The 26033-nt window shown below is 52.4% G+C and overlaps 1 protein-coding gene across 3 annotated transcripts in view; it reads left to right on the forward strand.

Moving 5' to 3' along the window:
- Positions 1 to 26033, forward strand: part of SEPTIN5 (septin 5) — a 67303-nt gene that overhangs the window by 21329 nt on the left and 19941 nt on the right. Inside the window, exon 1 of one of the 3 annotated variants that reach the window (XM_043529824.1) lies at positions 7430 to 7624. The exons of 1 other annotated variant lie outside the window; for it this stretch is intronic. Coding sequence is in view for 1 of the 2 variants with exons in the window: in XM_027817317.3 (XP_027673118.1) it covers positions 21661 to 21750 (90 nt within the window). In the remaining variant the exon portion in view is untranslated. Of the gene's footprint in view, positions 1 to 7429; positions 7625 to 21452; positions 21751 to 26033 lie in introns of those variants that run through there. One more of the 3 variants, XM_027817317.3, reaches the window with a different exon arrangement.

Consider the following 26033-nt stretch of genomic DNA (forward strand, 5'->3'; position numbering starts at 1 on the left):
CCGTGGCCACGTGTCTTGTAGCTCCACCAGGGTCCCAGAATGGCGCCATTGAGCCCACAGCCCTGCGTGTCGCTGGTGTCAGGCCCAACAAAGGACGTGTGTTTGGGTTGTAGCCTGGGACGATCTCATGTGTCAGAAACAAACCAGCCTTTCTGTCGCTAGGTCTGTCAGCGTGAAGCTCCTCAGTGAGGCTTCTGCAGAGTGCTCAGACCAACCTCGCCCTGCTGGCTTAGGACCTGATTCCCAGTCCACTGAAATCAGTGGGCACTTCTCAGGGCGTGTAGGCCCCTAGTGCCCAAGCACCTGGGCTCCAGTGGTGGTAGGCAGAGCGCCCCTGAGCCACGTGTGTCCTGCATGACCTCTGCCATGCTCCGTAGGCCTTCCTTTCTCATGGACTCCCACCAAACCGTCCCCCAAGGACCAGCGTTTGGAGCTGGCTGTGTATAGCATGTGGTTGCTCCCCAGTGCCCATCACGCTCGCCCTCCCCCCCCCCCCGTGATTCTGAAAAACCTGGAACTGGGCAAAGCAGACAAAGCCATACGGTTCTAGATGTCGGGTGGGACGAGGACCTGAAGAGCGTGGAAATGGACCTGTTGGGCTGTTCTCATCAGCTCCCTGTGGGGCTGCGGCCCTGGAAATGCCCCCGAAGCCAAGTGCAAATACTGCTGCTGTTAAGGGTTGTCTTTACAAAGTAGAGGTGTGAAATTGGGTGCTCTGTACAACCCCAAAGTGTGACGCAGCCCTCCCAATGCACCGCCCTGCTGACCTGCAGCATCCAGGGCCTTCCTGGAGCAGAGATTAGCAACGACCGCATGATTGACAATCGGGTGTCCCCTTGGCAGAAGCATGACCCCACCATACTCCCCTCAAGTCCTGACATAGGTCAGGACTTGAACACAGGTCTCTGAAAGCTGGTGGATGGCACCGTTCTGGCCCAGGCGCTCATGGCTGTTTCTCCAGCCCCTCTTCCCACCAGCTTACTGCTCACTCAAGCCCTTCTTGTGGCTGGTTTGGGCAGCACAGCACAAGTTTTCAAGGCCACTTTGGAGGGACTCCCAACCTAAACCCAAGTTAATGAGGGAGGCTACACAGCTCAGCATTAATCCTGAGCACACATCTGTGGTGCTGCCCGTTTTGCTAGCTTTGCCAAAGCTTCCCTAGGGGAAGAGAGACCTGGATCTTCCCCAGCAGGAGCAGAAAGAATCAAAGAGCTAAATTGGGAATAGCTTGGCTAAGCGGCGGCGGAGCCATCTGTGTGTGTCACCGGGGGTGAAGAGGTTTTATGGGGTGAGGCGTTAAGGGGTTATAACTAGGAGGAATGAGGTGCATTCAAGAACAATATTAGGAGACTTCCTGACGTTGGGAAGAAATGCTGGATAGTGGAATAGTGCCCTGAGGGTAATGGCGGAAGCTCCTGTGTGAGACATTTTGCATTACACCGAGCAGAACGCAGACAGTTGTACAGCAGGGAACAGTCCTGCATGGCTCTCAGGAATGGATGAGACAGACTGCTTTTTAGGGCATTTCTGTGTCTCGTTGCTATGTTGGAGCAGAGAACTAAGCATTCTCGTCCACTCGTAGCTAGCGTCAGGGCTTCGTTTGCTACAGGGCAAGAGGGGGCTGTTGCCCCCTTCCGACATTGGTCGCCCCCCCCAGCTCTCCATAGTTCTGTATGCTCCCCTTTTTGCTGCTCCCCCAGACTTTGCAGGGTATAATAAAATCACACATCCTGTTCTATATGCTGACAAAACTCCCCAGCCCATGTCAGAATTTCTCTGAACTGTTGCCCCTGGCTAGCATGGCTGTAGTCTGCAGATGGGACTTATCTAGTGACCAGTGGATGAGCAGTGCTGGTCAGGAGCACTGCATTTGATTACAGGGTCAGCTGGGCGACTTGCCTGCTGAGAAGGTGAGCAGGGAGGTGGTACATGAAGGCCAGAGTCCTTGCTGTGGATTGCACGGTGGTGAGAGCTGCCCCTCCTTGGAGTGGGATGGGATGTTCCAGAGCGTTTGGTTTCAGGACTGGTGTGTCGAGCTGCCCACTGCCCACCCGGTTTCATAGCGTGCTGTTGCCACGTTTCCCAGTTCCTTGAACTGAACTGTGGTTTTCTCTGGGAAGATTGGGTTCAGCGGAGAACAAACCCCCTGCGGTGGCTCAGAGCGAAACTGGGGGGCTTCTGGGAGAGACTCAGTATGCAGTTCTGCCTCCCTCTACCATCCATCCCAGCTCACCCCGGACCATGCTCTGTGGCACACATCATTGCTTCCTCCTGTTGTTTTTCAGACAGTAGTTTGTTTTTAATGAGAGAGCTGTCCCCTGAGGGACTTCCCTGCCTGAGCGACTCCGAAGGCCTTCAGCACCTCCTTGAATTAGATTCCCCTCTCTCTGCGGCTGGAAATATCCCAAGTGACCCTGTTCCCTTTGGGTTAAGCTGCCTTTAATGATTTCCACTTGTCTAGACCCGGGCCATTTATCTGTTTTTAAATATTTATCATTAAATTGAGATCTTTTTCAACCATCTAGCACTTCCTTATTCACTGTAGCTCACCCTTGAGTAGCCCATGATGCTGCTGAAGCTGAGTGGAAGAGGGAAGGGCAAATTGGCAGACAAAGGGAGGGAAGGGAGGGAAGACAAAGGGATCCACAGGCTTTGTCCTCATAGAACTCCTGGCCTTGAAGGCTTCAGGCCGTGAAGGATAATTTCCCCCACTGGCAGCAGTCCCTGGGGGAAATGTGAGGGCCCAGGAGTTCAGGCTTAGATGCTCATAACGGTCACTTCTGGTCTCAGAAATCTAAGATTGTGCTGAAAGAGGAACAGGCAACCACAGGAAAAGGGTAGGTGCTGAAACTCAGCTGCAGAGAGTTGAGCAACTCATTTCAACTTATGAGACCCGTTGTTGAGCAAGATTGGCTTCCCTTTAGAAGGTGCAGCCAGTGAAACGGGGAGGTGAAGTCGCCCCCCAGTTCTTTTGGCAAACACAGCTAGTCTTCCTCTCTCCACATGACGCGTTTTCCACTTCTTCCATTCTTCCTGCGGTTCTTGCTGTGATTGCAGAAGCAGCATGTCCCAGATTGCGTAACTGTATATGTGCCCAAGCTGCCAGCTTTGTTCATTCATTTTGGGTAATGTGCCTGCATTGGCACCATTTGCATGCCCAACTGCGTGACGGTGCATGTGCAAAGACGGCAGTGCCCCAAGCTGCGTGTGCAGACAAAGGTGGATGAGCAAATTCGGAGTCTTGTTTGTGAGCACTCTCCAAAACATAGCCCTTGAAGTGAGTGGTAGCTGGGGGTAGGGAAAGGAGGAGTGGTTCTCAAAGGTATTGCTGGTGGGATGTCCTAGCTCTGCAAGGGAAGATCTTTCCGCTTTGTGGTGGGGACTGGACTCTCTTGCTTCCCCTTCTTAGCTCCAGAGGATATGGGAGTGTTGAGCGCAGTGTGTAGCCTGGCTGTAGCGTCATCCCATACGACACAGTGCTAGGCATATCTGTCGTTGATTCGCTTCACAGTCCAGCGTGGAGTTGCGACCTTTGTTGGGAGCTCACCTTCTCCCCACCAGTGATCCCAGCCGTGGGGAAGGGTGGGGTGTGCTCCACAGTGCGCTGTCGGAGGAGAAATCCAAGAGTTCTGGCCCGAGTACATCATGTCTTCTATGTCTTTCTCCTGTGTGTAGGAGATGGTCCTGGCGGGCCACACCTTTGGGTAGAGTGACTTCAAACGTCACCTGCTCAGCCGGGGGGCTGTGTGTTCAGCCCCCGCTTGCTGAGAGAGAGAGAGCGGCTCTCCAGAATCAGTCGTTCAATAGCGGCTCCTGTGAGCCGGCGGGTCAGTGGGAACCGATGGCATCATCTCTGAAGTGGTTTGTGTGAGTCCTTCGCTATCGTGAAACCATTAATTAAGTTTTGTGGCAGGACAGAAACATGCTGAGGTTCCCTGGGCTGGTGGGGCACATTTGCTCCTGACTCTTACCGTGGTGCACTGGCAGATTAACCCCTGCCCGCCCCACTCCTCTTCCTCTCCCGACTCTGAGACATTTCCCATCTCCCTCATCTCCCATGGCAATCCCTGCTGAGTGAAGGGGTACCCCTGCTTCCCGCAAGGGTTGATGACCTCAGATTCTCTGCCTGTTACTTCCCCCTGCCCCTGGCCTCAGCCCTTGGAACGACCGACCTTCTCGCTGCTGGCTCCTGCACTGGGAGGAGTCGAGAACAGGATGTAGGGGAGGTGGATTGTGCAGGCCGGGTGAGGAGCAGGGGGTCAGAACTTGCTCCACCCTTTGAGTCCCAAACTAGCCCTGCCTTCCAGAAGTCCTTTCTCCTCCTTGGCACAGGCTGTGTCCTAGTGGCCACCCATCCCCTTGCTCTTGTCAGGGAACTATTGAATTCCTTGGCCACATCAGCGTGGGGATTAGCAGTTCCCTTAGAGTAGTGGTGCACAAACTTTTCCAGTAATGGAATCTGTCTGCACCCTCCCCCCACCCCCCCATTACTACACAGTCATGGCTTCCTCAGCCATGGAGCTTGGACTGAAGGAGGAGATGGGGGCAGAACTGGGGATGGGGGAGGAGCTGAGGCTAGCAGCAGAGCTGGGCTGGGGGCGTAGAGGGAATGGGGGCAGAGTGGAGTTGGGGGTGGGGGTGGAGCAGGACTGGGGGCTGAATGGGGCTGGGGGTGGAGCAGGGCTGGAGGCATGGCACTCCCGCCCCATCCCCCATGGGGGCTGGCCCAGGCCTGCTTGTATGTCTTCCCCCCTCCACCTGAAACATTCCTCTGCATCACCCCAGGGGGGCCCATAGTTTGTGGGACCACTGCCTTAGATGTTAAACCATGACAATGCTAGGGGTTGTCTAGTCTGGGGATTCCATGGCTTGAATAGAGCCCCAGAATAATAATTCCTCCTCCTCCTCTGTGAAGAGTTGAGTTGTGGGCCTGAGTTTGTTTGTTTGATCGAGACCTGAGCCCCCAAACATCTGGGGTTTGTGCACCTTCTCCCCAGCCTTCCTGCTCTTCTCCCAGCCCTGAGGTCATCCCCTGCAGCTACTAAGAGAGACAGCGCCATTCTCCTACCCTGGAGTGGGGCTGGTAGACACACCTGGCCATGGTTTCCAGCCCAATTGGGCCCAATTCTCCACACAAGGAGCAACTACAGAATATGACCTTTATCTCTATTAGGCTTTGTCTACTAAAAATTCCTGCCATTCCTACCGCCGGCTCAGCTCCATTGGTGGAGGAACCGTGGGAGCCCTAGTCTAGATAGGGCACAGATGGCCACCCAGGCCCTTAACTATATTAGTCATCTCTGTTGCTCCCATCAGTGGAGCTGAACTGGCCTCAGCAGTGGTGGGAAACGTTAGGGAGGAAAGCAGAGTGTGCCAGCAATGGAGTGTGAAGAAGGGGGGGATGGCAATGGAGCTAGTGATGACGAATGCTTTGTGTTCTTTGTATGGCCTCTGGGCCGGAGAGGCTACTAAAGATCTGGGTCTTGGGTCTGCTGGCTGATAAGACTGATGGCCAGAGTCAGGCTAGGTGTACGTTCCCAGTAGCTGAAATGCTAAGGGAAGCACCGTGCGTACAGAAGGCACAATACGTCTAACAGCTGTGGTGGTTAGTGTCCCTTGTAAAGGAAGAACGTACGGGGGGGTGTGAGGCACAAACCAGAGGGGGATCTTTGCAGCCGTGATGTCGAGTGCAGGGCAGTTTGCCAGGGGTGAGTGAATTCAGAAGGGAACGAGGGTTGGTAAACTGGGGGGTGCGAAGAGCCCGTCCCGTCCAGCAGGCTGTAGGCTGGGAGATTGTCACACATCAAGTTAGGAGGAGGGAGGGGGTAATCTGAGCTGGCTTGACCTTGAGTGGCTTAGTAGTGTCCTCTGTACAGATCAGTCTCAGGCTGATGAGGCGACCTCTTGCTCCATGCAGTGGAGCGCTCTGGCAGTTGAACTTGCTGTGTCTCCCAAAGGCTGGCCCATGAAGTGTGCTCAGTCTGTTCCATGGCTGCCTATCACCTACCTGGGGGCTATACTACGTGGTGGTGATAGGCAGTACCGGTTGTGTTACTTGGGGAGCTGGAGAAGCAGTGAAAACCACAGGGTCGGTCGGTCTGTCCATTAGCCTTGCTAAAGAATTCCCATGACATCTGAGTCCTGTCCCTTCTGTACCACAGGAGAGGCTGTGGGTTGGTGATTGCCTGATGCGATCATTGCTCACGAATGCCCACTCCTTGGCAGACGTGCTGCCTGGCACAGTTGTATTAAGCTGTAGCAACAACACAGCATCCTTTCCTTACAGAATTATTATTGTAGCTGTGTGACTGGGGCCAGACCAAATAAGAATGCTTGGCTGCTGGCAATCTGAATTGGCTGCCACTGATTTCCTTGGAGAGAGAGGTGGTCTGAGCACAGGACTGGGAGCCAGGAACTTCCATATTCTTACTCACTCTGTGACCTTGAGCAAGTTACCACCTTAGGTCCTACTCTGCCTCGGTTTCCCCATTTACAAAATGGTAATGAGACTCCTTAACTCCCCCCTGAAGATGAATTGGTAATTTTAGTAGATGGCTTTGACGATGAGGAGCAGTAGGTAAGTGCTGCGTATCGTTGTTGGTCCCACTCTAGCTTGGAAGGGTTTGGTTTTTTTTAATGAACCTTGATAGATAATATAATTTAGCATTTAAAAAGCCAACAGCCCTGGCAGGGTGTTGAGAAGGGGGGTTTCCTGCAGTTGAGATGCAGAATGATCATTCTCGGTAATTGTATGTGTTACAATTACCAGCTAACCAGAATTGCAGCATCTCTGGTCGTCTTCTTCAGTTCCCCATTTCACTTTGATTATTAGAGTGGAATCCGTCCTAGTCGCATACAGTCAGTCTCCACACACGCAGAGATACTGAGGTAGGTATGTCTGGCGCATACACCAAGGAGTCCAGCTAAGAAACAGGAAGCCTAATGTTATGGATCTTGGCTGCTCGCCAGCCTGTGTGTGTCAGGGTGTGACAGCCGTGCCGCCATATGAAATCAGTGGGAGATAAATGTGCAATGGTCTTTGGTCTTTAAAGTGTGTGACTAGCTCAGCGTTAGTGCTGTTTGCTGGCCTAGAGGGGAGGGTGCTGGGGGGGGGGGGGGGGGTCTCTTGTTTGTGTTTGCCACGCGATGTATTAGCCGGGCCAGACCAAAAGTCACATAGTGGCGCTGCGGGGCTTTATGTCTCCGGGCTTCACCCCTGAGATGCTATTGCATCCTCGCAGCGTGAAGCTGCAGGGTTGTCACGTTGCAGTCCTGCATTGTGATGCCACATAAGGCCTGATGCAAAGTCAGCCTTGCCAGATGTGGGCTGGACCCTGGAAAATCCAGCCAGCGCCGTGAGTTTTGGAATGGGCAGCAGCTCCCGCACCAGCCCGTCAATAGCTGCAGTGTCTGAACCCTTCTCGTTTGCGTGTTGCCAGCCGCACAGCTGTGCAGTAGCTGTTGTCAGATCCAGCACCCAGGAGGATGGCCAGCAACTCTGGCACTGAACACTGGGGAGGAAGCTGGCACCAGCATCCCCCTGACTTCAAAAGACCTCTCAGTCCAGCTTTCCGCAGGGAGCCAGCAATGTTTTTGTAGCAAGAGGAGATACAGCCACGACCCAGTGAGTAACGCGGAGCTGCTAAAAGTCTCTCCGCATGAAAGCTTCCAGTGGGGTAGGATCTGCAGCCCTGCCTGGGGCTCTGGGAAGCAGGACACCACCAGCCCTCTCCTGGCCAGAGATGACTTGGTGTCTGTACTGGAGAACCCAGTACGTGAGAGCGAGTGGCAGGGTGAAAGGGTCAGCATGCTGGAGGTGGGAGCGCCTGTCTTTTAAAGACTCGGACTCAGGAACGCGTAGAGGCCTACGCTTGAGCGGATGACTCAGTGGGCTGGGATGTGTGGAATGGGGGAGCAGTAACTCCCCAGCACGCTCTTTCCTCCACTGAGCCCCCAGGGAGCCCCACTGGCCCTAGGCCAGGGTCGGGGGAGGCATGTTTGAGGTCCTCTGCAGTGTGCTTCCCTCCAGACCCTGCGGGTGTCCTCCTTGCAGGGTTAAGGCTGCTTGCATCAGCACTGAGCGGGTGGAGGCTCCCAAGGGAGCTGCTTGTGCTAGCATGGGAGAAGGCCAGGCCCCACCGCAGAAGCCCCTGCATCCAGAGGGCTGGGATCAGAGCTCTTTGCGGATACCTGTGCTGTGTGGATTTCAAGGCTCCCATCTCAAGACACTGCCCCCCAAACCCCTTCCCTCCTCAGAGAGGAGCATTAAGAGGAAACTGTACAGTGATCCTCAGAGTTTCCTGACCCCTATGCCCCCGTCTCAGAAGTTTTTCTACGGGAGAGTGTGATGTCGCCCCACTCTGGTCTTGGGGAGACCTATCGCTCCATTGCTGATAAGAGGTTCTGTTTTTGTAGGCCCTACATAAACAGACTCTTGCTTCAGCAGTTACCTAAGAAGTGTGTACCTACCATAGCTGTGGTTCTGCTACATCCACACAGGTCTGGGCCTGGTGAGCTGTTAGCCCCCTTGCTGCTGCTAAACCCAAATACAGGCCTTTTCCTGGCACCACCGCTCAAAAGAGGGGGAGGGGGAATGGCCGTGTGCCAGACTGAAAAGGACAAACGCGTCTGCTGCAGTAACCCCAAACTGCTGAAATGCTCTGAAAAGTGTCTCTGCTCAGCCGGCCTCCTCTGGTCACCTTGAACCGAGAGCAGCATCCCGGAGATGGAGAGAAGTGAATGCTCCTGCTGAGGGATGCCGTCAGATTTTCTGGGGCTACCGGCAAATTGCCAGGCCTAGAAACCATCAGGAGGAAACATTACATGGAAAGGGAATCTAATTACCCTTCTGGTGAGGGCGGCATTCGTCCTCTCTTAGGGCCAGTCTGGGAGGTTTCATGTGCTTGGCCACCTGGACTCCTGCCGAAAGCTGGTAGATTTGGGGTAAATCAGGGGATGTGCCCTGTTGGGAAAGTTAGCAAGAGTCTCAGGCCTGGAGGGTAAGAAGAACAGACGCCCCCTGCTCCAAGCATAGATTGCCTGGCTCAGGCAGGGGGCAGTGGGCTGCTCACATGCGTGAGGGCTATTTATGTGCAAGGGGGGGCCTGGCCTGGAGTGTTTGAACTGAGAAGTGCAAACCTGTGGTCTGTAGATCGCTGGCGGATGATGGAAACAGCATGCTTTGCCCTAAGGGGAGAGTCTTGCATTGTCCAACTGTGACCTCTTTTTGGCCCATTGATGGATGCAACTGACGGGCTCAGGAGAGAGCCTGGGGGAGACGTCTTCAGCAGCAGGCTGGTAGCTGGGCAGGGAGTGGAAGGGGAGCTGCCGTGGGGAGGGGAAGAACTAGTTACCGCCAAGGGGGATTGCCTTGTAGAATGTCGGTTGTGAGAGGGACTCCGGTGGGAACGCCTCTGTGCTGTCACACCTGGGCTGCAGCAACGAGATGGGCTTAGCACAGACCTGCCCTGCCAGCTCCCCGTGGGTGATTCGGCTGCCGCCTTCAGTGCCGTGTCGTTTTTCTGAGCTAATGGCATTTAAATACTGTGGGGCAAGCCAAGAGAGGACTTGTTTTCCTCTCCTGTGGACATCAGATACTCCCAAAGTTCTGCTAATTATAGCTCTGGGCACCAGACGGCGGCTTGGAAGGGTCCCAGCGCAGTCGGCATTGATTCTTCCAGAGTTGTTTTCTGGAGTCTGGCGGCAGCGCAGCCTGGATGGAAAATGCCTCTTTGCCGGGACGGAAGCATCCGAGCGGCGGGAGGAGTGGAAATAAACAGGGGGCCTCTGGGGTTAGGCTCGTGCTTCTCTCAATAGGCAGAAATGCCTTCCCCCGCCTGCTCTTTGTTGGGCCTGGGCCGCTTTCCATGGTCACCGGTTTGTGCGCCTTTTGCAAGCGTATCCTCCTGCAGCTTGACTCCACTGACTTTCCCTGAGTTACCCTGGCATGAGGACGTCTTGACAGTGATGCCATCTCCAGCTTGGAACAAGCCCTCTTTGGTGTATGGGCCCAATCTTGGCATCTTTTACTCCTGTGAGCTGCCTTGCCCACTTCAATGGGGCTCTTCTGTGAGCAGGGATTGCAGGATCGGGCCCTCTGACTGTAACTTGGAAACTGCCCTTTGTTAGGATCCTTTCCCAGGGCTGCGGTGTTCCTTTGGGTTATTCTGTACCAGTAGTGTGCTGCCTTGATGCCGACTGCCGGTGCTGTCGTTTATTTGGAGAAATCCCCTGGGTTTGGATGGAAAACTTGACATTTAGGAAGAGCCGGGCTTGTTTCCTTTTTTAATGAAGCAAAATCCTCACGGTTTTCCACCCTCTCTTTCCAAACAGCCCTTGGCCCAATGAATTTCAGTGCAGTGGAAAGATACGTCCCTAACTTTCTCCCGAGCTTCCCTATTTATAGCTCTCCAAAGTTGGCATGTATGTGCTCTGTCCCTCTCCATTTTCCAGCAGTGGCTTTGAGATTAGAGGAAAGGAATCCTCACTGTGCAGCAGATAGGAACATGCTCAGGGAAAGGCAAGTAGTGCGGGCAGAGGTTTGGCAGTGCATACTGCAGTGGTTGCTAACCGTTCCCACTCTGTCTCCTCTCCATGCATCAGCCTCTCTGTGTCTCTACCCTCCGGAGGGTGATGTGCACTATTCAATCACATCTGGAACCTCTCTCTTCGCTATGAGCCCAACGCTCGAGCCTGTCACTCATGCAAGGAGTCTTATTGACCTCAGTGGGAGTGCTAACGTCAGTGAGGGCTCCAGGATCCAGCTCTTCAGCTGCGTCTGCAGGTTCTGCTGCCAGTCCAGCTAGAGAAAAGCCAGCTTTCAGAGTGACTGGCTCTGAGAGATCAAGTGACTTGCCCACAGTCACTCAGGAAATCTCCTGAGTCCAGTCCCAAGACCATCCTTTCTCTCTACTTATTGCTTTTTGTAACTTACTCTAGACCTGAGACTGTTCCTGCTGTCCGAGTGCCTCTGTGTGGATTATAGGGTGTGTCGGAAACAGCTCTGAGCCGACCAGACTGTGCCGACCAGCTGGCAAGCTGTGAATGAGACACTGGGTAGTATCTAACCTGCAGAGAGGTGCCCTACGGCCAGCATGCACATCCATTGTAAAGCATGGAAATGGGAAAGAGATTGAAGAGACTTTAATTAATGAAGCGTATTCCTTCGATGCACCTGGAACGTGTGATTTGTTACTCTGTTGCTGTTCTGTGAACGACTTTGACATACTTTACATGGTAAAATAAGGCTGGCTCCTGTTCCCATGGAAGTCAGTGGAGCAGGATCAAACCCATGCCATCATTCTTTGCTTATTATAAGCGCGTGTATCACTCTTTGCATCGGGATGTCTCAAAGTGCTTTACAAAGGAGCTCAGTATCATTATGGGGAAGCAAGAGATTGCAGTATTGCAAATGGGGAAGCAAGAGAGGCGAACGGATTTGTCCAAGGTCACCCAGCAGGCTTGTGGCTGAGTCAGGAATAGAACCCAGGTCTGCTGAGAACCAGCCCAGTGCTCTATGCATTAGGCCTCACGATCACTCCTGTACATAAAGAATAGCGCTTTACCTTTTCAAAGCACTTTACAGATAGCAATTATTGAGTCCTCCCAACACCCATGTATGCTGGGTAAGATAGTATTAGCCCCATTACACAAATGGGGAAACTGAGGCAGAGAAATAAATTTGCCCACGGCTACACAGCACACCAGTGTCAGATGCAATTAGGAATTGTGACCTCCTGATTCTCCACCCCCATGCACGTTCCTTCAGATCATCCTGAAGCAGAGGCAAAAAGCCCTTGAATAATGATGTAAAGTGTCAGCAGTAATATTTAACGCAAACCTGCCCTTTGGGGACTTTTCTTTTTTCTCATGAAGAAACGTCAGGTCACTATTTTATATATAAAATAGGGGCATTAAAAGGTGGATTTGACTCTGGTCTCTCCTGAATGAGCATAAAGTCTTTATGCGGCATGGGCCATAATGGTTGGGCCAGGATTTTTCAGTCTAATTGAGCCAAGTTTGGAAAGACCTGTCCTTGGTTAAGATTTTGAATATGGTACAAATCCTGCAGTCCTTACTGAGCAAACACTCCCATTGAGGTCCAAGGAATGAGCAGAGCAAGATTTGGCTCAATATCTGTGGATTGCTCTTTCCTCTGCAGTCACACTGGGCGTCAACCATGAAAAATGGTCTATAGCCCTTCACAACACCCGGGAGTTAATCTCTGTGGTCAAGGTAGCAACTGGAGTTGCCCATTCAATAGTCTAGTGTCTCCCTCTTGTGGAGGAATATAAAACTGCATTAAGGATGATGGCGTAGGCTTGGCAGAATTCAATTTTTTTTTTTTATAATGTTGATGGGGAATATTATTTTTGAGCATTTTTTCACTTAATTTTCTGCAACTGTGAAATATGGGAGGGTCAGACAATAGTTATTTGACAGTAGACACTGAGATTCAACATCACACGTCAAAATATACAAAGTAAATATCCTTAAATTAAACTCTGGTAAGTTTTCAAGCAGCATTTTTCTTACTTTCCCTATTGGTGGAAGCATATTTTTAATGGATTTGTGTGTGTGCCATGAAATCGACATTTACCAATTAAAAATTCAGTCCTCCCAAGCCAGTCTCTGACCGTCAGTCAAAGCCTGCCTGTTACCGTGCTCCATCGAGAGCTGGTTGGAAAAAGGCACATTTGGTATGAAAATGTGCATGAGAAATGTCTGGTTTTCTTCTGTGTTTTGCTGAAAAATTTCAAAATCGTAATCTGTTCCGACCAGCTCTGCTTCCATCCATTTCGGCGTACGTACAAACTATGCCATAGTCATGAATACGCTGGCCGCGTGTTCTTATCTGATTTGCATGTGAGTAATGGCACACAGCCCAGCGAGCAAGAAGAGCTGGTGGTGCTGGGAGCTGTTAGTTTACATTTTATTCAGATTCGTGGTTGATTTCTCCCCTCTGGGGCCTAGCAGCTGCACAGTTCCTGACTAGGTTTGAATTCTGATAATTCTCAGCAGTCCGAATTGTGCTCAGGGCTGTCCCTCTAGTGAGAGAGCGTCTCTGCCCCAGAGAGATCACAGGTATAAGACAGACAAGGGTGTGAGAGAGGCTATAATAGCATCCAGTTTCACAGAGAGAAAACGGAGGCATACAGGGGAGTTCCTGAACCCAGCTTTCCTGAGCCTAGGGCTATGTCTGCAGTGTAGTGGACAGAAGAAAACAGACCCCAGCCAACTTTGGAAGAGCTAGACCGAATTGCCAGAGCTGTGGCGGAACGGGCTGCTGCTCCAGGTCTGTACCCAGAGCGCTGGGTGGGCGTGTACTGCTGAATACTGCTTTGCTGCTATTGTTCAAGCTTGTTAGATTAGAGCTCCCTCGGATGGTTTACACGTGCTGCAGCTACGCCTTTCATCGCAGCGTGGACCTGCCCTCAGGCCAGGGCTTTCGCCACAAGACCATCTCTCCTCTTTGCCTCTTGCCCGCCCAAGGGCACGTTTTCAGCACAGCAGGCCGAGAGCTGGCCTTCTGCTTCCCATGCTCTCCGCTGAGGCTTGTACAGCACGGTACTCGGGAGATTTACAAGCGTGGCAGAACTCGGCACTCCCAAACAAGGCGAGAGTGGAGTTCCCGCCAGCCCTGAGAGAGAGGAAGGGCAGGAGGGGTGCCAGGTTGAAGGAGAAAGGGTAAAAGAACCCAAGCATGTTGGTTGCTAACTGTTTGCCTGACGGGAAGGTGCCGATGAAAATCTGCAAGGATGGGGCTTCCTCATCCTCGGTTGGCAGCTCGTTCCATTGCCCAAATCTTCTAGTTAGAAATGTTTTTTTTTCTGCCGAACCTCGAGCTTGTTAGTTTATTCTGCCCTCACTGACGCTGAATAACTAGACCTGCTCTTCCTGGTAACATCCCTTTGCTGCTTTGTGGACAGTGGTAATCTCCTCCCTTTGCTGTAGGCTGAACAGTCGCACTTCCTTGAAATTCGCTTTCCGAACTGTCATCCTTTGGATTCTTCCCTTCTGGTCTTTCTCCAGTTCATCTACACCCTTCTCCGAGCGTGGCGCCCAAAACTGAGTGAAGTCCGTGCCCCAGCTGAGGCTTAACTTGTGCCAACCAGAGTAAAACAACCTCCTTGCTTGGCTTCCATGTGATACATGAGGTTGAGTTGCCTAGACAGGGCGCAGCATTTACCTTCTTTACCTGAGAGGTGAACAAGGCTGCCATTTTCAGAACTGCTCTATGCAACCAGGACCTTGCATGCTCCTTGTTTCTGGTCCCCAGAAATGCATTAGGTGATGTGCAGCTTTCTGTGCTCTTCATCAAGTTGCTCTCTGTGTGATGTGCCTCGATCTAGCCTCACCTGGGGATTGTAAGGAAGAGGGAACCAGCTGGTGCAGCCAGTGGGATGGAGCTATTGTATTGCTTGGCTCTCTTGTTCTTCAGTTGCCAGCGCTTCTCTTGCTTGGACTTAGCATTAGATGCAAACAACTTCTTATCAACAGCACGCTAATGATCCTCCGGCAACACGTGAAAGTTCCTTATTCTGCAGCATTAATTATATCCAGGTCCATCCTGCGAACAAGGGGAAAGAAGCTGAGCTGCAAGGCTCTGACCAGTGCCTTTCTGCACACTGGGCATGAGGATTTGGACGCTTCCCCCTGCTTGAGAACATGGTTTGAGCCCACCTCTCTCATCTCACCACATATGGAAGTGAAGCCTCCACCCACTTCAAAGCCTGTTGTGAGCCTGTCCCACTAGCCATTCCCTTAGCTTCTCTTTCCACTTGGCACTCTGGTCGAAGTGGGGTGAGGGCACAGATACCAAGTGCTCTAGCTTCAGCTCTCTTGATGCTTGGACGGTGTCGTTGGCATCAAAGCGAGTGGTTTGAGCGGCCCAGCCCTGCAGCCAGCCGAGCATCATGGGCTCTTTTAAACAACGCTCTTGGTGTTGCTCGCCTGTTGCTGACGAGAGGCCTGTGGTCGGGGCTGAATGCCCACGTTTTATTGCCTTCAGAATGGTATCCAGGCAGTGACAGCACTGGCAGCCCGTCTGTGTTTCCACTAGGCAGATCAGGGAGGCTTGATCTCATTAGCTAAGGCTCAGGCGAGAAGCCTAGTTCAAGGAGTTGGCAAAGGGTGGCACTTGCCTGCAGAAGAGCCGCGGTGCTGAAGAAAGCCATGCTGTTTGGTTCTCTCTCTGTCTTGTGGCACTTGGTCACCAGCAAACTTGGCTGACATCACGACTTACTTTGGTTTGGCTGTGGGTAGAGACTTGGCTGCAATATCAGGCTCACGCCCAAAGGGGCTTTTACAGGGGTCCGTAAGTTGTGCTCAGTTGTACGCCCTGGAGAGAGGACCCTCTGCCCTACACTGGCCGCGATGGAGAAGGTTGTTTGTTGCCTCTGCTCCATGCTTTGGTGTGCGGTGAGGGGGATACGCTGGGTTCTTCCCATGGCTACTGACACCAGGCCTGGATTGCGCAGTCTTAGCCAAGGACAGAATCTGTCCCACCACAATTTGTGTGCTGATCTATGTAATTTTGTCTTCGTTTGTTCCTGCTGCAGTTTCCTTTCCCCATTTGTCCTGTTAACCCTTGCTGTTCACTGGAGCACTCATGTTCTGCTTGTCTGAGCTGTGGTCTTCAGTTTTGCCAGCGAACCCAAGCCAAAGCTGTGCATCCTTTTTCTCCAGGGTATAATTTTAGGTTGGGAGGCTGTGTGACGGCATAGCCCATGTCTGCTTTTAATTAAAGGGACTTCATCATGGTCCATACGGCCAAATCGGAGTCTCCTCTTTGTCCTATGTGTGCTTGCATAGTGCACAGAGAAAGAAATTCACCTTTGTCCAGGAAGCCCTCACTAGACATATATGCCACTTACAGCCTATTTAGGGGGGTTACGTAGTGCAAGGCCCTTGTACTCTGGCCTTCTGCCCAGCGGGGAATTTCACCCATCATTCTTTGTGTTTATACCTAAAACAAATTATTTCAATGGTTTGTCTCCCATAAGGTAGTCCAGTATTCGCTCTGCAGCCTGGCATTTACCTTCCTAAGGAGAAAACAATATATTACCAATAACCCAGCTCCTTACACACACACACACGCACACAGCGTGCCCTGCCCCGCCCCAAGCAGCTTGCAATCTAAATAAGACAGGCCAAGAGCGAGAGACGCAGTGCAGAAGAGGGCGGTGGTAGGGATCACTGATTACGAGGAGCTGGGAGGACGATGGCTTGATGATATTCCTTTATTAATGGGTACACACGTGGAAGAGAACTGGAGTTCAGGGAGACCAGACTGTGTGCCAGGCGATGCTGCTGCTAGTTTCTGTGACCATGGCAAAAGGGCTTTATTACAAGAAGAAGAACTGACCCATGAGATGGAATCCGCTTGGTACCGGAGTTCATACCATGCAGTGTAATGTCATGTTCTGTTCCGAGAACATTTGACAAGAAGCTGTGTGGCCCAGTGGGTAGAGCCCTGGTCTGGGACTGGAGTCCTGGGGTCCAGCCCCAGCTTTGCCGCTGGCCTGACCTTGGCCCAGTCCCTTCCCTTCCTGTTCTTTGTTTTATCTATTCAGACTGTTAACTCTTCAGGGCAGGGGTTGTCTCTCCCTTCGTGTTTGTACAGCGTCTGTCAAGCTTGGTTGTATTCTGTGCCCTCGTCCAGCTCAATCCCAGTGATAGAGTTAAATTGGAGTGAGAGATCATGAAGTGGAGAGGCGCAGGCAAGGTGAGAGGACAGAGTGGGGAGGAGAGAGAGAGACCAAGTCCAGGAGCTGTTGGAAGAAAAGAGGGCCCTGGATCCTGAAATGACCCTATGTCCCTGCCGAGCTCCTGTCTAAAAGCTAATGACCTCAGAGAGCTGAGATAGAATGTGTTGGTCTTCCCCTTGTCAGAGTTGTCATGCATTTGACTTCTAATTTTTGGGGCAGGGTGAGCTTTACCATGGTGACGGAGTGAGGTGTTTCGAAGGGCACCAGCAGGGTAAGGCTGGGCTTTGATGGGCCTCTGCAAGTTTCCACCTGGAGCCCTGGGAATTCCAGTCAGTGTGGCTGAACCCAGCTCTACGACCATCTCGAGCTGATGGGGTGGGTCTGTAGACGGGTGTGTTTGAAAAGCACAGAACGTGCTTCTCTCTTTGCCCTGTAATTTCTGGTTTGGTGGCTGTGCCAAGTCAGGAGCCAGGATGACTTCCCCTAAAGTTGCAGAAAGAGGCTGGGTTTGTGACCGGTAGCCACTCTTCCTAAAGCATTTTTCAATACTGTAGCTCAAATCCTGCAGCTTTAAGAGGCACATTGTAGCCAAGACCTGCCCCTCTGCATTTCCCTTTTTTTTTCCTTTTTCCTCTGTTCTCCTTTGCATTCCTCCTGTGTCCCGGGCCATTGCCTCAGAGGCTCAGCATACGGGTTTCTTGTGCAGAAAGCCGTGGGAACGTTCTTGCTCTTCGCCCACAAATGAGCGCCAGGTTCTAGCTGTGGAATCCTCCATTCAGTGGTGCGTGGGGGCAGAAATCTTGCCTTCAGGAGAAGGCCGCAGCAATGTGAGCACTGTCCAACTATCCACTGAGCAGGAAGGACACCCCTGGGGTATTCACACCCGGCACCAGGCCTTTTGATTAGCAAGGAGTATGGAGCGGTGGCATCCTGTGAGTGAATTACAGTCGGTGGGCCTGATTCTGAGAGGGGCCGAGCCCCCACAGCACCACACGGCAGTTGCGGTGGCTTAACATATCTCAGGATCTGGCCTTGATGTCTGGTGGCCTGAGCTCAGCACTGGTAGGGAGCGAAACGCAGCGGCTGGAATTGAAACAAGCTGGGAGGCTCAGGGGAGGGTTACTCATGTGTGATGACAGCTGCTGTACGGAGGGAGTTTTCCTGCTCTGGGAATGTTTCCCAGCTCTCCTCCCCTCCCCCTTTTGAACCACCATAACATCTATTTGTAACTCCCTTAATGACATGTTTGCTGTGCTTCTGTATCCTCCTCCTCCCCCCTCTATTATCCATCCCTCCATCTCTCCCTATCGCTACAATAAAGATCCAGTGAATTTAGTTTCTTCTCTGGGGGGTTTCATTGGCTGAAGCCATCCTCGGACCTGCTGTGCCCATGGGCCCGTCGCTTCCCTGCTCTGTGTCTCAGTTGCTCAATCTGTGAAATGGGAATAAGGATGTTCACTTTTGTGCTTTGAGATCCATGTGTGGGAAGTGCCATGCACGTGCTAGGTAGTATTCCTTGTGCCCAGGAGAGCCAGCTGAGGCTGTTTCCGCAGGGGAAGGGCTGGAATACCAGTTAGGACTGAGAGAGAGAGACTGGCACTGGGTTGCAGCTTCAGGGGCAGGGGAACATGGGAGAGAGAGCAAGATCAGATGACCTTCGACGACGACTCCTTAATGCCTCTGCTAAAGCACTTCAGCTATGGAAAGTTACTGCCAAATATTCCAGAGGAGAGGTCGGAAATGAAAACATGAGGAAAACACCCTGGAGAGATGGAGCTGAGCAGAGGAGGAGTGGAGCTGATAACACATTCTTTTCCCGGCAGCTGGAATGGAGTTCTGTTCCTCCTTGTTCATTACAACGGCTCCTTGGCAGCTGGAGGCTGAAATCTCCTGCCTTCCTACACCCACCTACCTTGCTGGATCATTAGGATAGAACGATCAGGGGGAGAGTTTTTTAAAACAACAGCACTGGGCATTTAATTGGAAAGATAATGATCATCTTTGGAAAAAGGAATAAGAAGCAAAACTTAGGGAATTTGCTACAGACCGAATCCTCCCACTGTGTCTTTAAATAACAGTCAGAGCCTGGTCTCAAGCTGCAGCAAAGGGTCAAAAATCCAAACTCAGCCTTAACTCATGTCTTGGTAAACTCCCTTTTCCCTCTCACCCGAGCCTGAAGAACAAACAAGCGAAGCAAATTGGGGCCTTTTTTAGCACCATTGTGTAGGCTCAGGCTGAGATGAAGCCCTGGACTCTTGGCCCTCGCTCTGAACTTCAGGGACTGTAACCTACATGCCTGTGGCAGATTCAGCTGTGTTTAGTTTGAATGCAGCTGTTGTTGTTAGGGGCCTGTTGCGTGTGGTGGGAGTGTCCGCATCTCTGACGGGGGCTGTCACAGCTCAATGGTTAGAGGGGCTGCGTTTCACCAGGTTGCAAATCCAGCCAGCCAGCCTCCCCGATTCCCGCCCACCACAAGAGGCCTCAGGGGTGGGTCTGTAGTTGAAGGAGGCATTGTATGTATATGTAACATCGTTCCCCAGTGTTGGGATCCAATTCTAGTGCTCCTTAACAATCCTGCCTTGGCTTACTTTGCAAATATCTGTATTTGCTGAGTATTTTTCATACCACTAGTCACTCAGCAGGCTGTGAACATAGCAAGGCTTTGCACCCGTACAGCCCTGTCCATCTGAGGGGCTTGGAGCAGTTTACAGAGTGGCCAGGTGGAAACTGCAGGGCACTGTCAGCCAACAGGGAACTGTCTGGGAAATGGGTCCTCCAGGAATCAGGCCTGGGTGAGGATGAGATGTAAGCAGCATCCATCCACCCACCACCCTGTAGATGTTTTGTTTGAGCGAGCTCTAGGCCACCTGGGCACTCGGTGTGTTGAATAAAAAGAACGAGGAGTACTTGGGGCACCTTAGAGACTAACAAATTTATTTGGGCATAAGCTTTCGTGGGCTAAAACCCACTTCATCAGATGCATGGACTAGAAAATACAGTAGGAGGATGTATTATACAGAACATGAAAAGATGGGAGTCGCCTCACCAATTCATCTCCAGAAATAAGGCTCCATCAGAGGGAAGGATGGGAAACCAGGCATGAAATATTTGGGCTGTTTCAGACCAATGTTGCCTGGACACATTTTTCCCTCCTTTTCCAGGTTCATCCGTCTGGGTCAGGTTGATAGGACTCGCAGTCACTTTCCCAGGGCTTGCAGGGTGTCCAGCCTGATTCCTCTTGCTTCCTCCTCTGCCTGTGTTTCTGTATGATATGAGGCCTCTGAGAGCATGTTCTCCAACTCCTCCCTGCTCTGATATTTACCCCCGAGGCGTAAAGCCATCGGCTGCTCTGTGGAGGACCCTCAGAGACACAGCGCAGTAGAACTTAGAGCAACCAGGGCTCCCACTAATAGCGGTGTACAGAGCACACAGGCGGGGCCCGGGATTGCAAGTGCTTATGTGACAGTTGCCATCTGGGCTGACGCGCTGGGGTTTGAACTGGGGACCTCCACAGCTAAAAGCATGAGCTGAAACAAGCTTGAGCTAAAGAGTCAAGGCCCTGGAGCCAGTCGTATCCCTCTGTGTATTGGCATCGAGGGGGACTTGTAACATGCAGTCCCCAGTGGGGTACACAGAGAATATTCAGGGTGAGCCTTACCGATCAATGATCCACAGCACGAGAACTGGGGCGTAACAGGCCCAACTAGAGAGTGTGACCTGGGAGAAGGGGGACTGACAAGGAACTTTCTTCTGTGTGCCCAGCCTGGAACACACTCAGAGCCCATGGCGCTGAGCGTGGTACAAAAAGTTAGAGGTCCCCCCCCCCCACATCCTCCCCCCTCCCCGCACCACCAGTTTTGTCATCTCTTGCGATTGTATCTCAAATCTCGTGATGGTTGATGTATTTCTTAAAGTCCCAGCTCCTGGAGTCATGTGATTCCACGGGAATCTCAGCATTCATTTTTTTAAAAAGTAAGTTTCTACCCATTGTGGTTGCAGAGGAGAGCCTGAAAACATGGCCCAATTGCCCTTGGAAGGTTTCCAACCCAGACCATAAATAAAAACACCCCCCATGTGGATTGTTTTAAAAAAGACAAGCAAAAACCCTGCATTGTTGTTAAGCCAATTTCTTGGTTTTTAAACTAATCTGATGTTGGGGGAGGGGACTAACACACGCGATTTTGGAATGATTGGGTTTGGCAATACTGTTTCCTGTGTGTGTCCCCTGTCCCACCCCCCCCCCCCCCACTTTTTTGTACCTCCATCCAAACTTAAGTGACCTCCCTAGGGTCCAGCAAAGGTCATTTGCCCAACAGAGGTGGGTCCGTAACTAAAGGTCAAACAAATTTGTGCTCGTGCCCGGAGATGGGCCTGCACTGCATCTAGGCAAATCCGGAGGCGTTTGGATCTGGGGTGTGGTCTTAACCCACATCTCCTGGAAGCTTTGTGGACCCTTGAAACATTCAGCCACAGGATTGCCTCTCGTCGGGGGTGCTCGGGACACATTGCACCTTTGCTCAGCTCCACCAGTCAGCATATGTAAGGAAAACACCAAATTTAAGAGTCCGATTGAAAAACTGGATTCGGTTTCCAGGCTGGGGCTGTGTCCTGTTTGCTTAAAGTGCCCTGCGGGGCCATCCTCCCGTGAATGAAATTGGCCTGGGCTATTGTGAGCTTCCCCCCCCCCAGTCGCTGTCACTTTGGTCCTATTCTTGTTCACACGCTCCTCCCGCAGGCCAGGCAGCCTCAGCACCACAGGAAATGGCTGTCGTGGGAGCGCTCGCCCTGGCAGAGGGGCCGAGCTGTGCGTGTGTGTGTGTGCGTGCGTGCATGCGCGCAGGCAGGGGGGTGGCTGCCTTATGGATTTATTCAAGGCTGGGAGTGAACACATGGGTGGCTGTTGTTGGGTTTCTTTAGCCCGGGGCGGCTTTCAGACTCGCCTGCCGGGGTTATGGATTCAATCGTTATTCAGGAGCGATTAGTGGAGCGGCTGCTTTCTCCCCGGACGCAGGCCCAGAGAAGCCACCTGGTCAAGCTGAAGGTACAGGGTGTATTTATAGCGGGGGTGGGGGGGTGGGGAATGCTGCCCGAGGAAAAGGGTTTAACCGCAGAAGGGACCTCTGAAGGCAGAGGAGCGGAAAGACGCTGGGAAGGGGAAGAGCCAGGAAGCAGACAGCGGGACTGGGTTGGGCGTGAGGGGCTGCAGGGAGGTGTCAGACAGCTGGGAGACACATGGCAGAGCAGTGTTTCACGCAGTGACTCCCCTCCGCTCCCATCTGAGTGGGGCAAGGGAGGGACACTGGGTGGGTGTGTACATGTACACACTGCCTGATTTGTGTTACCATGTTAACGCTGCATTTCACTAACCAGGTTTTTTTGTTTTTTTTTTGCTGCTGTTCTGGGCTGGTGACCGTGTCTCAAGTTCACCCACACACTGTCCTGCCAGGCTTGGCCTGGGAAGGGGGTGTGAGGGGAGCAGGCCGTGGGAGCTGTGGTTTTTGATCCAGGCAGTTGCTTTTGCCTCTTGTCTGCTCAGGTTTCTGAAAAGGGAAGGGGAGTACAGGTCCGTCGCTGTACGCTCACTGCCCTGGCAGAGATGTGGTGTCACATATGCCCTATACAGAGCAGAGTGGCTGCCCTGCGTTTATCTGGCCATCAGGAGGGGCGCTGAGGAGCTGGCTGGGAACTGAGCCCTGACCAACGTGATTGGAGCACTCTCTGCACCAGTCAGCGGCCAGGACAATGTGTACGGGGCAGCATCCGCTGCGAGCCGGGGTGCAGGCAGGGGGGCCGTCAACATCCTGGCTTGGGATGGATCATTTCCTGCCGTCTGCTGTTGTCGTGGCATCTGGCTGATTTTCACCATCACACAGCCTTTAACTACTCCCGAAGTCTGTCTAAACCCACTGGGTCAAATTGATCCCTTGGGTAATCACTGGGTTAGTGATCCCGTTGTGTGAAATGGCAGGTCGGCCTGTGTGGGGGGGGTCAGTTGTAAAGGAGATGGGGAGAAGCCAGTGTGTGTGCGCATATCAAACTGCTCACACAGCCCCTGTGGAGGCAACGTGCATTGTGCCACACACCTTAAATTCCAGTGTACATATGTAGACAGCCCCTGGCCGAGTGCCACAGCAGTACGAGGGATTTCTTCCCTTTGCCAGACACCCAAATGCCAGTGCTCCTAACAGAGGGGTAGGGTGTGAATTTAATAGATCTCAGCCTACAGGCTGCTGTCACCGTCTGTACCCTTTGTACACCATAAGCGCTCGATAGGGCTGACTGCGGAATATGCTGGGATCTCCCCAAGATACAATGTATCGCCGTGACCTTCGGCGAACCAGGCAGCGTGTCCCAAACTGGAGATTAGACCCCTTTGGTTTATAAACAGGGCCCCAAATGTCGGTGACGCCTCCGCTTTCACTCTGGCTGGCTTTAGCCGTTGCCCGTGGGGCACAGAATCATAGAAGATCAGGGTGGGAAGGGACCTCAGGAGGTCATCTAGTCCAACCCCCTGCTCAAAGCAGGACCAATCCCCAACTAAATCAACCCAGCCAGGGCTTCGTCAAGCCGGGTCTTAAAAACCTCTAAGGATGGAGACTCCACCACCTCCCTAGGTAACCCATTCTGGTGCTTCACCACCCTCCTAGCGAAATAGTGTTTCCTAATATCCAACCTAAACCTCCCCCACTGCAACTTGAGACCATTGCTCCTTGTTCTGTCATCTGCTACCACTGAGAACAGCCTAGCTCCATTCTCTTTGGAAGCCCCCTTCAGGTAGTTGAAGGCTGCTATCAAATCCCCCCTCACTCTTCTCTTGTGCAGACTAAATTAGCCCTGTTCCCTCAGCCCCTCCTCATAAATCATGTGCCCCAGCTCCCTAATCATTTTCTTTGCCCTCCTCTGGACTCTCTGTAATTTGTCCACGTTCTTTCTGTAATGGGGGGGCCCGAAACTGGACGCAGTACTCCAGATGTGGCCGCACCAGTGCCAAATAGAGGGGAATAATCGCTTCCCTCAATCTGCTGGCAACGCTCCTACTAATGCAGCCCAATATGCCGTTAGCCTTCTTGGCAACAAGGGCACGCTGTTGACTCATATCCAGCTTCTCATCCACTGTAGTCCCAGGTCCCTTCCTGCAGAACTGCTGCTTAGCCAGTCGGTCCCCAGCCTGTAGCAGTGCGTGGGATTCTTTTGTCCTAAGTGCAGGACTCTGCACTCGTCCTTGTTGAACCTCATCAGATTTCTTTTGGCCCCATCCTCCAATTTGTCTAGGTCACTCTGGACCTTATCCCTATCCTCCAGCATATCTACCTCTCCCCCCAGCATAGTGTCATCCACGAACTTGCTGGGGTTGTAATCCATCCCATCATCCAGATCATTAGTGAAGATGTTGAACAAAACCGGCCACAGGACCGATCCCTGGGGCACGCTGCTTGATACAGGCTGCCAACTAGACATCGAGCTGTTGATCGCTACCCACTGAGCCTGACGATCTAGCCAGCTTTCTATTGACCGTATAGTCCATTAATCCAATCCATACTTTTTAAACTTGCTGGCAAGAATACTGTGGGAGAACGTATCAAAAGCTTCACTAAAGTCAAGGTATATCACGTCCACTGCTTTCCCCTCATCCACAGAGCCCGTTGTCTCATCATAGAAGGCAATCAGGTTGGTCAGGCATGACTTGCCCTTGGTGAATCCATGTTGTCTGGTCCTGATCGCTTTCCTCTCCTCCGAGTGTCAGGGTCACTCCTCCAGGGCTGTGTGACATCCTGAGGCCTTCATGCGGTGTGAGGCTGACCCTAAAGGACACACACGCAAAGGAGACAGCAGGGCTCTGCCTGGAAGGATGTGGCTGTGGCTGACCTATCTCTGTGCAAGCCTGGCTTCCTGCCCGCTGCTGCTGTTTTATTTGGGGCCAGTGGGGCTCCTTTAGGCATCTGGGTGTCGTGGGCTGTGTTAGGTGAGGCTTGGCCAAGCCCCATATTAGGACTGTGCAGGGAGAGAGGGAGCTTTTGCAGTGTTACCCATCCCTGAGGTCTAAGCCCCCAACCTGCTGGACGGCAGGATTTTACTTCTACTCCCGATCCACAGGTGGGAAAGACACCTGCCCTCCTTCACCAGCTGTGCTCAGACGTCATGGAGCCCACCATTCCCCCTAACACGGAGTCCCCTACTCTCCCCAGGCGGATGACCCCAGAGCGTCAGTGTTGGAATATGTCTATTACCGCAGCATCCCTTTGAGCATAAAAAGCATCAACAAACAATCAAACCTAATAAACATGTTGGATTTATCGTATGACTAGGGCACCACCCACCTCTAGGCCTCGTGAGCTTTCTTGATTGACTACATCATCCCCTCTTTGCGGTGCGGATGTAGGACTCGGGTAGCTGACTTAGAAGCCATATTTGCCCTCCATTGAGCCCAATGCGCCACAGGAGTGTTACACCCAGCAGGAATCTGACCTGTTGTTCAGTGCCTGTAACACGGCGTCGGGTGGGCCCGTGTGCAGCTAGTCGGTCCATGCTGAGATAGATATTCTGGGCTAAATTCTGCCCTCAGACATGCATACGCAGCCCCCACTGAAGTGGGTGGGAAATGTGCACACGTGTCTCTGGGCAGCCGCTGATCCATGGTATGTGTCCCATGATAGACTGTTTCGACCTGGCCTTGTTCGTGCTGAACTTCTCTGTCTGGGACCACAGTGGGGCGGGGTAGGCAAGCTACGTTAATATGAAAACACTAAACAGATCAAAGTATTTAAAAGACCAAAGTGCCTTCCTCAAGGGAAGGGAGGAAGCCCCATTAGAGCAATGAGGATCTCTTCCCCCCCACCCTTTTCCTCTGGGGGAAACTGCTTCTGCACCCCACCTCCCCACACGTACACTTTGGAGCGTGTGCACTCAGCCAGGCTCCCAGTGCAAGAGGGCCAGCTGGGATTCCCTTCGGCACTTGACAAAGCTATCCCTGAATTGGTCAGAGGAGTCGCTGGGGAGCAATGGGAGGGTTTCCCCTTCCCGGAGACTGAGCTGCCTTTGCATTAGCCATTCTAGACCAGGGTTAAAATACAACGAAACTGGAAGGGGAGCTCTTCTATCCATCAAGCAGCCCCAGCCGTGGGGAGGGGACCTCTCACCATAGCCCTTGACTAGGGATGAAACGATCATTTTCGAAACGCTGAAGGGAAGGCATTGTGTCGGTGAGTGAGCTATTGATTAAAGGCAGCAGTCTGGGCCCAGTAGGATCTGTCCATATGAAATGGAGCAGCCAGTCTCCTCTGAGGTGTACATAGAGGGAAGTAACTAGCATTACAATAGGTCTAA

Source organism: Chelonia mydas, chromosome 15, assembly GCF_015237465.2.
Source record: "Chelonia mydas isolate rCheMyd1 chromosome 15, rCheMyd1.pri.v2, whole genome shotgun sequence".
NCBI lineage: Eukaryota > Metazoa > Chordata > Testudines > Cheloniidae > Chelonia > Chelonia mydas.